General features: G+C 45.5%; 1 protein-coding gene across 1 annotated transcript; it reads right to left on the bottom strand.

Annotated features, from left to right (window-relative positions):
• Window positions 1–5420: 5420 nt before the first annotated feature.
• On the bottom strand, window positions 5421–9505 carry TMEM207 (transmembrane protein 207). Its single transcript, XM_054639767.2, has 5 exons — window positions 9410–9505; window positions 7559–7596; window positions 7093–7137; window positions 6507–6646; window positions 5421–5569 (listed from the first exon to the last, which is right to left on the bottom strand). Exons 1-5 carry the CDS (start codon window positions 9503–9505, stop codon window positions 5421–5423), a joined length of 468 nt encoding a protein of 155 aa, XP_054495742.1.
• Between the last annotated feature and the right edge of the window lie 1577 nt (window positions 9506–11082).

The raw sequence follows: 11082 nt of genomic DNA, 5'->3' as shown, positions 1-11082 counted from the left end.
GCAGCTCTTAGTTTTGCTAGGTTAATGTTTTGTAACCAGTCCAGTACTGCATTGCTTCATTATTCAAATTCTGCTGACAGTCTAGCTGATGTTTTGATCAGCTGTTAATATTTAATTGTTAATCCCTGTTTGATTTAATACTGACACTGGTTTCATGACTGCAGGATTCAGTCCTCATTAGCTCATTATCAGCTCACAATGCAGATCTATTCTAGTTTAATTATATATTCATTAGCAAGAAACCTCCCAGAAAGTAAACAGGACTTATTTATTCTTTCAAAATCCAGTCTTATTTATTTATTTATCCAGACTTATTTATTCTTTCACAACCAGTCCCTAAGGCTAAAGATGTATCAGGTGAGCTCAGTTATTAAGGTATTTCCTTAATACCTACCTGCATTCCATTCAGCAGCAGCTCACTAGCAATGACAATAGACTGTTTTCCCCCTCCTGATGGCCATTGATGGCTTACCAAGGCTTTTTGCTCAATTGTAATTTCCAGCTGAGCTGAGGCCCAACATTTAATCCATCAGTTCCAACAGATTTTTTCTCCATACTTTCACTAGCTTACAAGGGGCATTTTTCTATGTTTGGGTATAGTAGAGGAAATGTATTGTACCTGAGTATCTGTATATAGGCTTTTCAAGTAAAAGAAAAGGGGGAAATATAGTAGAGGAAATGTATTGTACCTGAGTATCTGCATATAGGCTTTGCCCTGGGAGGTCCCGTTTGTCCTTAATTGGGCTGCAGCTGTGACCAATGAAGAGAACTGGGATAAAAGGGGCTGGGTTAGCCAGTTAGGGAGAGCCTTGGAGGAGCCCTGACCTGAGAGAGAACAAGGAGAGTCAGTGAAGACCTGTAGCCATGAGAATAAGCCAAAGAGGTATGGCCTTTAGAAGTCTGATAATATCATTATGGGACTCTAGAGAAATAGAACAACAACATTTGGGCACCTCTGCCTTCATTTCCCAGGGCACAGGGAGAGTCAGGGGTTTAGCTGGGAGCAGGGAATGGCACCTTTCCTGCCTGTGTGCCTGCCCCAGGGAGCTTCCTTGGACTGGGGCTCCCTGTTGTGCTCTCCCCTGGCATCTCTGTGCACTCTGCCAGGGCTGGTTGCAGGTTATGGAAAACAGTGAAGTGTTTAGGTAAGTTCTTTGCTAAGTTGAGTCCATGCCTTACAGATAAATATTGATTTCCCATTTTAATACAGGCAAGTGAGGGAGATAAAAAAATGGCACCTACAATGGCTGTCCTTTTCTGCCTGCAGCATCTCGTCCTCTCCCTGCCTGGATCAGCCTTGCTCATGAGGGCTTTTAACATCTCCAGCTGTAATTAGTGCTCACTCTTACTGTGACCTTGTGAACCAGGCTATCTCCTACTGCAGCTGCATCAGTGTTTCCCAGGATATGGATTTCCTGCCTTTTCACAGACATTGCTATGTGATTTTGGTGTGAATTCAGGGGATCTGAACAATTATTTCCAGGAGACAGGAACAGCAGTGCAGAACTGTGTTTTTCTTACACGCTGTAACTAACATCAATGGGATACAATAAACACAATTGCCTTTGAGTGTTGTGACTCCCTAACCCGCATCCAGGTCTTGCTCAGCAGGTGTTTTGTTTTGCTCAGGACCTGCTTTGGCTCCTGTGGAGGGGATCACTGCTGTTCTGCAAGGACACACAAAAGGCAGCAGCACAAATGGGAGCGGCCCTTGGGCATGGGGATTGATTTTGGAGGCTGCCTGGACCTTTGCTGGCAGCCACAAAGCTCAGACCCCAGTGCACACCTGCAGCAGCTGAAGACTTTGTCTCACCCTAGACGCATCTACTTAGAGTCATTTCCTAAACTTTCCAGGAGAGAAAAGTAAAATTCCACCAAGAATGCAAGGTTTTCTCTCTCAGCTGGGGCTGGACTCCCACAGTTTGCTCTTCTGCATCTGTTAAATATTGTGGGCAAGTGATTAATGACTGAAATACTCTGTCCAATCGCCGGTACGGCAGCGAGAACTATTTTCTCCCTGTAGCTGCTGGGTTCCTGCTGTAAAACGCCTTTGAGCAAGGAAGAAAAGAGCCGGAATTGTGCCATCTAGTGACCCAAAGAGAGCGGGCATCTGTCCCCAACCCTGTCCTCACCCTCCCTGCACAGAGGTCTACAGCCCATAATGCAGGATTTTGGATGACAATTAAAAAAATTAATGAGCATATAAATTATTTCCCCATCTTTCATGTCCAACCCTCCTGGCATTCCAAACTGATGCCCTGTTATGACTCAGCTACCTCTGGTTTTGCTCTATTTTGCCTGAGAGCCACTTTATATCTTTATTATTCAGCTCTTAATCTGCAGATGTGAAAGTCCAGCCGTGTGCCCACCACGTTCCCTCTGTCCTTTGCTTGGTCACCAAGCAATTGGCTCCTCTGCACCACTCCCACGTCCCCCCACAAGTCTTGCTGGTGACAAGTTCCCCCAGAAACACATCTGCCTTCTAGTGTTTGTAGTGTTTGCTGCTTTTTTCTAGAGCTGTTTGTCATTTCTTCTCAAAGTCAGCAGGAAGTGTAAGCCAGAGGATGAGTGGCAGCCAGAGAGTCACAGCAGGACAAGTGCTTTTCCAAGGTGAACCCTATTCCTAAGGTGATGAATTATAAGGAAATGGTTCTCCTCTCTTTGCAATTCTGGAAACATCAGCCAACTGCTTTAACTGCCCTCATTAAGAGCTGAGTACTTATAAAAATATCAATTACCCAGCAAAATCTCTGCTTGTGTAAGAATGGGAACACAGGTCTGGAGAAACCTTGTCTGTTCTGCTGGAGAACACAGGAGCCAGGTGGCAAGCTGGGACAAGCAGCTTCCATAGATAATAAGAGGTTGGTGGGGCCACCCAAAATGCTTTTATAGAAGAAAGAAACCCATTCTCTTCTCCATTCCAGTGATCAGGAAGTCAAGGACCAGGGCCCTGAGCCCCTTCTCAGGGTACTTCCCTTCCTTACCCCAAGCCAGCAGCAATATTAGTTTATGTCCTCTCCACAGCAGCTCTACGTGAGCTCTTTTTTGCAGATACCTCCTGGCTTTCAGCTGTTTTTGGAAGCTCCTGTGGTGCTACACAGGTACCACAGCACACAGGTGCTGGTGAGTCCAGATGGAGCCTGATTTTGGGACAGCCACTGGCTTACTTTACTGTGAGCCACTTGTTGCAATTCGGATGGAAAAATTTGATTCCTTTTGTGCATAATTAAAGCACCTCAAACATGAAACCGAACACAGTTGAATGCACACAAGCAGCAGGGGAACAAACCCCTTCCCTCGAGTGTTTTGTGTGCTGAAAGTCTTGCTTGCCCTCTGTTGGGTGGCTGGGGAAGGATTTACCACCCCAGGAATCACTGGTCCTGGAGAAAGAGGGATGCAGAGGGATTGGAGGCATTGAAACCTGAGCAGTCCTTGCTCGTTAGCCTCTCCAGCCATCTGATTAGAAGGTGACATTCAGTGAAATTAAAGGCAGCAATTTATTTAGAGCCAAGCCATTAATAAGCAGGAGGCAGTAATGTTTTATGCAGCACATAATGCAGACAACCTGTGGAGTTCTCTGCCATGAAGGGGTCACTGAAGCTAACAGTGTGTAGGTGGGAATCAAGTGACAGCTGATTTAATGCCCACTAACAGGCTATGCAAGCTGCAGTGACAAACATAATCAAATCTCATGCTTCAGGGCATAAATTGAAGGGGTTGAGTGGTGGAAGCAGTTATGTACATGAAAGATCTAATCCTGAGAGGTGCTGATTACCTGCAATTCTTACTAAGTTTAGCCAGCAAAAGGACACTCAGAAGTTGCTTGATTTCTCTCCTGGCTGAGTCTGTACTTGCTAATTTTCCTTATTAATAAACCCAGTAATATTTTAGCCTGCTGGCACAAACATTCATTTGGCTACAAGTGACATTTATTTCCTTTTACACAAGTGTCAAACATTAAAGCTGCTTCTAAAATAAGATTTTAGGGAGATAATTTGCAGTGGTTTTGGCAAATAATTTTTTCTTAAAAAAAGTTGCAATTCTTTATCTCACAAATGTACTTACATAGAATCATTATGAGAATATGATAACCTTTAGTGCATTTATCTTCCCAGTTTCCTTCCTGAGCACAGGAGCTGGTGCTAACCTCACTCTGCAGGTGGGGAGGTGCTCCATGAGGCAGGCTGTGGGCTCCCATTAATCTTTTGGGATTCTAATCCCAGGTGGGCCCAGCTGCCCAAACTGGGCTCATGGCTCCATGGGAGCACAGGACCAGGGCTGACATTCCCTTCTGCAGCAGGGGAGGTCTCACTGCACCCCCAGCCCTTGCCTCTGAGAGAGCAGAGGCAGAGAGGTCAGGCAGGCTGAATTCAGCCTTCAGTGACCTGCCCTGCCCACGACAAACAAAGGGGAATCTTTGCTTTCATCTGGAATCCAGCTAAGGGGAGAATTCAGCATCTGTCTTCAATAATTTGAGAACTAGTTAGGCTAATACCTCCAAGGAATGACTTTGGTTGAGATGATCCTGCTTGGGCACAAGGCAGTCTGGGTGGCTTCTTAAAGTATTTTTCCATCCTGTCTGCAGTGATCACCTCAAAGCAAATGGCATTCTCTATCCTAATAGATTTCTATAGCTAAGTACTAAGTACCTAAGCCCCTAATTCATGTCTGTGGGGAACTTCCACATGGGTCTTGGGCCATTCAAAGCCTTCTGGTCTGCAATGCTAGGGCAAGAGTAGCTCAGGACAGTCATCATGAAATTAAGAACAGCTCAAATGAGCAAACTCACTTCTTTGTAAGGCACTGTAACCAGCTCCTGCCACTGCTACTCCTACATAATCCCTGTCTCTTGTTTTCTCTTCCCTGGCCATAAATTTGCTGCCTTTTGCACTAGACAAATCTGATATGCTGTGCTAAATATTTTAAATGTGGCAAACGATCCTTCATCACAGAGTGGCATGATTGCATTGCAATGTATTAGAACAACATGACTTTGCCAGAGGGTGTTCCTTGGCACAGTGCCGAGTGAAGGAGGCAGCCCAAGCTTGAGAAGTAACTACCAAGTAATTTATCAACATTTGGTCCTAAAATACATGGGGCTGCACCAGCTCAAGCAGCCTTAGAGAGATAAATCTAGAGGCTGAGCCAGAAACCCCAAATGCAGACAGGCCTTTGAGGAAGCTTCTTGAAATCCAGAGATATCAAAATGTCAAGCTGAACTCCTGTGACAGATTCAACACATACTTTTGGCATTTATTCTGTTGCATTTAGTCTCGTCTTTCAGGTTCAGATGAAATTTGTGCTGCTTTTGAGACTCTCAGCCGACCTGTGGAAAAGGCTGATTTGATCTCACACTCCTTTGACACGATGGAAGATCTCTGATGAACCAAGTAGGATCACTGAAAGCCAACATGTGGTGTCTAGAGCTTGTTTTCCTTCATAACATCCTCATAAGATGGAGGCAATTCAGCTCCCCTGAGGCTGAAGCATGGGGCAGGAGGAGAGGAAATCTCTGCTGTCCTGCAGGAGCTCAGGGATCCAGAGAATGGGCACGGAGGTGCTTCAGTAGCTGGGGAAAAAGCAAAGTCACCACTGTACAGCAGACAGGCGTGAAGGGCAAGTGTGGGAGTGAGAGGGATGAGCCCAGGAGGAGCTGCCAAACCACTTGGAAACAAGAAAGGCACGGATGTAATTTTTGAAGGATGGCATCACAAAGTCTTTCACCACAAACTCCAGATACAAGAAGTTGGGACAGAGGAATTTGGGTGGGTTTGGGTGGGTCCTCCCTGTGGAGACACTGTCTCTGGCCACCCAGAAAGCAGGTAATATGTCCTCTAGGAAGGGCTTAGCCTAATGACAGGATTAGCTTTATTTTTCTTGGAGGGATGTTGTCTGGCTCAGCCTGCTGATGCTGCTGGCCATACTCCAGATCAGTTCTGGTTGCTACACAGTCATTATAGCCCAGTCCTCAAAATCTGGCTGCTCCTGGGGGAATGTTGAGGGTGGCTGCCACAAAGAACAGCACCCACCAGGACAATCTAACAGACCAGGGTGTGTTAGCCAGTTGAGTTGTACTGGGGTGGCTCGAGTTAGACCAGTACAGTTTTGCCTGAGTGAGCAATGAAGGACACACGCTGGAAAGAGCTGCCTGACCCCAGGGGCTGTGGCTGCCCCAATGTCTTGGGCCACTGAGTGGCCTGGCACCGAGGAGAAAGTCCCACACACCTCCAGTGTTTGCCTGGCCAAGCCCCAGCTAGGCACCTTTGGGACACATGGACACACAGGGACCAAGGTATGGCTCAGTGAAAAGTGGATGTGGCTTCAGCCCCCCAGTGCATGGGGGGACACGTCCCCAAGATGCCAGAGCTGGGCACCCCACCGTTCACCAGCAATACAGCCCCAGGCTGCATCCCAGCTCCCAGGCCTGACTGCTTTTTACTGGGTTATGGATGGGCCACAGGAAGGCCACCAGGGCCAGCAGGACCTTGCAGCAGGGACAGACTAACCACAAAAGGCATCCGAGCTGCTGAGGGCAAAGACAGCCACGGTGCGTCGGGGCAGGCAGCTCCGGCGCTTCAGCCAGCACTGCAGGCAGCAGCAGATCCCGCAGGACAGGAGCAGGGCCAGGAAAAACAACACCAGGAACCTGAGGCAGAGGCAGCAAGGGAGGAACAGAACTGTCACCATCTGCGGGCAGCACCGACAGATGGCTGCATGTCTTCAAATTAACATATTCATTAACATCTTCTGCAAATAGCCCTTAAATGTTGTGGCTTCCCCACCAGCACACTGGACATGATCAAAGTCCCCCGAAACCAATGTCTCACTCCTGAGTGCTCAGCAGCCAGTGCTGGCTGGAAATTCAAACTTTTCTCCCTGACACAATCCATCATTTTTTCCCAGCTCAGTTGTCAGCGTACAGTGAGGAGGATATGGATAAATGATTTCCATTAGTTTGTAAAGACAGAACACAGGGACAGCCCAGGAGCAATGCTCTCTAGCTATCAGTCTCTCTTAATGCCTTTCTCTCCATATATCCATCAAAGAATATTATTTGCCAGCTTTTCCCCTTAAAGCAGATCTGAGACTTACCACACATACCAGCTGCTAAAGTTTTCATTGCTCTGTCCAATGCACCTAAAAAGGGAAGAATAAAAAGGACTCCCAGTCCAGCGTGAGGGGGCTGCTGTACCCACCCCAGCACATCTACCAACACAAAGACAAGCACCATCAATAAGTAGAAGATTGAGAAGTTTTCTTCCATGAAGGGAGCCCATTAAAAATTTTTCTACGTGGATGGGAGCAATGCAGATGATGCAAGAAGCAGAGTGCCACTTGTTTGCCTTTCAACACTGATGCCCACCAGCAGCGTTTTTGCTGAAAACCCAAAGGGTCGCCAGCCTCTATTTCCTCTTTTGGAAAAACAACCAACCCTAAATATCCTTTTCCTGGAAATCCTCATTCCTCTGCTGTGCTGGTGTGCCAGGCAGGAGCAGAGCACCCCTGAGAGAGCCTGGGGTCGGGGCAGCCCTGGGTGAGAGAATGAAGCCACACTCACCTCTCGCCAAGCTCACAGTCCGACCCGGAGTCTGCTGACTGAAAACACACATGTAAATCAGACAGGGCAGGTATGTTCTGTTTTTTACAATTTACCAGTATAATTACTGTTCTTAGAGTGGAAAATTGGAGAGGAAGAGCAAAAGGAGTGCTGATCCTGCAGGGTTGAAACCAGATCTCTCCTTAGGGATCTGCCTCTGTGGGGCTCTGCTTTGAGGCAGCCCAAATCGAAACCAGCAGAGAACCTCACCAAGAGCTCAATAAATTCAATAGTTTGCAGATGAAAGCTAGGCCAAGGAGAAAGCATTCCTTTTGATGTGGAAGAGGGAAAGGCAAGAGCAGGGAAACACCAGCTGGAGTCTGAGACCTGCTTGCTGCACTGGGCTTTGCTTTTCAGAAATACCTGCTGAAAATGCCCATAACCAAATTCTTGTTCTGTAGCTTTTTTTTTTTTTTTTTTTTTTTGGGAGCTAATTGTGAATGCAGCAGTAAATTGGAGCTGTTTTGACCAGAAGTGTGTTCTACCCAGCATTTTCCTGTTTTCAGATAGTAGTGGTGCATCATTCCCAGAGCCAGGTTTCAGGTATTGCAAATATGTGAACCTGAAACTTGTTTTTCAGGTATATTTTCTATTCTCAGCTTAAGCTAGTTTATTTTTGCAAGCCTTGTTGATCTTAGCCTCAGTTTCATATTATCTGTGCAAAAAGTAACCAGAGCAGTTCATCAGTATAATTGAATCCAATTCAATAGATTCTTTTGGCTGACTGGTGTTAGGTGTGTTATTACAGTTGCCCAATGTTGCTACAAAAAAATTCAGATCGGGTGTAGAGTTGTGATAAATTGGAAAGCAGAAGGAGCAAGATAGAGGAATTTAGATTTCTTTGGAAAAAAAAACCTATTAGAATGTAATTTGTAAATAATTACTTTGGATTTCCCTCTGCATATATCCAAAGCACTTGGAGATTTTTGACTTTGAGTCAAACTGGAAGGCTCTGTTCTAAACTAGAAATTTGTATCAAATATGCATAACTGAAAAATCTCTTTTAAAATCTCTAATTAACAGGTTCTTTCTGTTATGCAAAGCTCAAGCCATTGTAAACAGTAAGAAATCCCCCCTCAGATCTCTATAATGTGTCTGATCCTGTGCACACACTGCCTTTCAGTCCCTAGTTTCACCAGAGGTTTTTGGGTATAGTAAGTCTTTCATATAAAGCATTATCTGTGAAATTTCATGAGTGGCTGAAATCCAAATGAGGAAAAGAGAAAAAGACAGAAGCTCCAACTCTTCCAGACGTGTCCTTTTAAAACTGAGCTAATTTGCCATGTCACACATGCACCCTGATGCATAATATTTTAATTCTTTTGGGGTTTTTTGCATTTCAACTGATTATTAAATAACAAGTCAAAAGCAGATAGCTGATTGCTGTGATTACATGTATCCTGAGTATTCTTCATGGCTGAATGACAACCTCTGGCCTCTCTTTTATCATCCTTCAAACCAGCTCAGCAGAGCCACCTCGGCGTGGTTAAACTGCAGCAAAGTGCATCTGCTCTGAGGCAGGAATCTGTCACAGCAGCCAAACACCCACCCGTGCTGCTGAAGCCCCAAGCTCTTCCATCTCAATAGCCACAGACAGAATAAAGGACAAAGGCAGTGGTGTTTTCTCTGCATTAATTGGAATTTTTGCGAGCATTAAATCTTCCCCAAATTCATTAGGTCCTCAAAAAAATCCTTCACAAAATAATAATAAAAAAAGAAAGCCGATTACTAAATTCTATAAAAGTTGGAACCTTCCCCTCCCCCCGACAAAGTCCCTAAAATCAGCCTGGTCCCAGTGAAGGGTTTGGTTACCTGGAAGAAGGTTAAACACAGAACTGCAGTTCCTGCTGTGATCCATGAAGTTAAACACAAAGCTCCAGGTCTCCGCATCATTAATGTGAGAAACATTGGAAGAGCTTTGTTTGCAGCAGTGTTTTACCCTTTGTGATTTGGGGCTTTTAAAACTTCTCTGCACATGGTGCCTGCAGCCAGAGAACACGTTACCCAATGGCTTCCTGTGCCTCAGAAATTACCGCTAGCCAGGGAGCAAATTTGGGTTTGCAGGGACACAAACAGCTACCAAAAGTTAAAGGAACACTGGTTTAAGGTCAGCACCTTGCAGTTGTTTCGGTATTTTCCGAGCTGTTCACAAATTCCTGCTGCTGAGACTTAGTTCCATATTAACCCATGGCTGCATTTAACAGGACCTGCTACAAACAGAGTCACTGGTGTCTGTGCAGTGGGGCCACACTCTCATGGCATGCTGCCTTCAGATGGAATACTGGCATTACAGAGTTAGCTCTAACCATGTCCTGTGCACTGTGCCTACCACCTCAAACCTGCACCAAGGATGAAGGACACCCTTCCCATCCTGAGACACCCTCCACAAGTACCAGCCCTGCTGTTATGCAGCTGTCAGGGTTTGCCAGGAAAATGCAGCTTAAAAAACCCCATACATCCCCAATGCTTCTTACAAGGGACACAAAATTTCACTGCACATTCAATTCCTATAGAGCCATCCCAGGTGATGTGGTTAAACAGGGGTAGAAGATGGTTTGCACCATAGCTCTGATCCCCTTGGAAGGGACAATCCCAGTTTGTTCAGCAGTCAGTAATAGGTTGTCACTGAAGTTTACAGCCCGTGGCTGAAATGCACCATTAACTGTGGTTCTTCCAGATTTTAACACAAAGGGTGTTGCCATGAATATGTTTAGCTGTCACTCCAGAGTTAAGCATTATGTTGGGATGCCATTACTTCTGTAATGATTGACAAATCCAAGCTGCTCTTGAGATGTACCTCTGTGGCTTTGCTTCAGCTGAAAGGTCAAGAAGTCTAACCAGCTGTGATATACATGCACAACACGGGTTTGTTATTTAATGTTCAAGTTTTGCATAAAGCCAGCCCAAGCCCTGGTGTTCTCTAATGTTTACTTTCAGCTCAGCACTAATGAAAGGCGAGTCCCTGAAATGATGCTCGCTGAGAAAGCATCTCTCATCATGGTGCTAAGTGCATGTGCTACACAAAATAAATGGTCTGAACATGCTGTCCTGCTTCAGACCAATCCTTTTCAGTGCTGCTCAACAGTAAATTGCCAAACCAATTTCTTAGCTGTTTTCTTAAAGTAAAAGCTCCTGCAGTATAAAAATGTGCACAGCCTTGCTGGGAACTGTGTGACTCTTACAATCTTACAGGCTTCAATGAGGTCATCCATCATTGAACTAATTTCAGTTTTCTTCCTCTCACAATTACTTCCCTCATGTCAGCATCCAGGGTACTTTCAATTTAGAGCCACCAAATGGATCAACCCCAGTATTTCAGGGGGCAGGCACCTCAATGAGCTCCTGGTACTGAAAAATAACATGGGGCCTCTGTTCTGGATCTATTTCCAGAAGAAAAGGGAATTGAATTCTATCCCTGCTCAGCTCCTGGTCTTGAGACAAACTTTGATGTTTTCTGCTGGGTGGACCCATACAGGGATTCCAAG

Source organism: Agelaius phoeniceus, chromosome 10 (assembly GCF_051311805.1).
Source record: "Agelaius phoeniceus isolate bAgePho1 chromosome 10, bAgePho1.hap1, whole genome shotgun sequence".
NCBI classification, from domain to species: Eukaryota; Metazoa; Chordata; class Aves; order Passeriformes; family Icteridae; genus Agelaius; species Agelaius phoeniceus.
Note: the sequence above shows the minus strand (reverse complement) of the source record. Positions and strands in the feature narration are given on the sequence as shown.

Bases quoted from the DNA above. Each gene is read 5' to 3' on its own strand.
- TMEM207 (XM_054639767.2), bottom strand. From the start codon at position 9,505: ATGTTTCTCACATTAATGATGCGGAGACCTGGAGCTTTGTGTTTAACT. The intron at 7,597-9,409 runs GTAACCAAACCC...GTGTGTTTTCAG, and splicing joins TGTGTTTAACCTTCTTCCAG to TCAGCAGACTCCGGGTCGGA. The intron at 6,647-7,092 runs GTAAGTCTCAGA...CCTCTGCCTCAG, and splicing joins TTTAGCAGCTGGTATGTGTG to GTTCCTGGTGTTGTTTTTCC.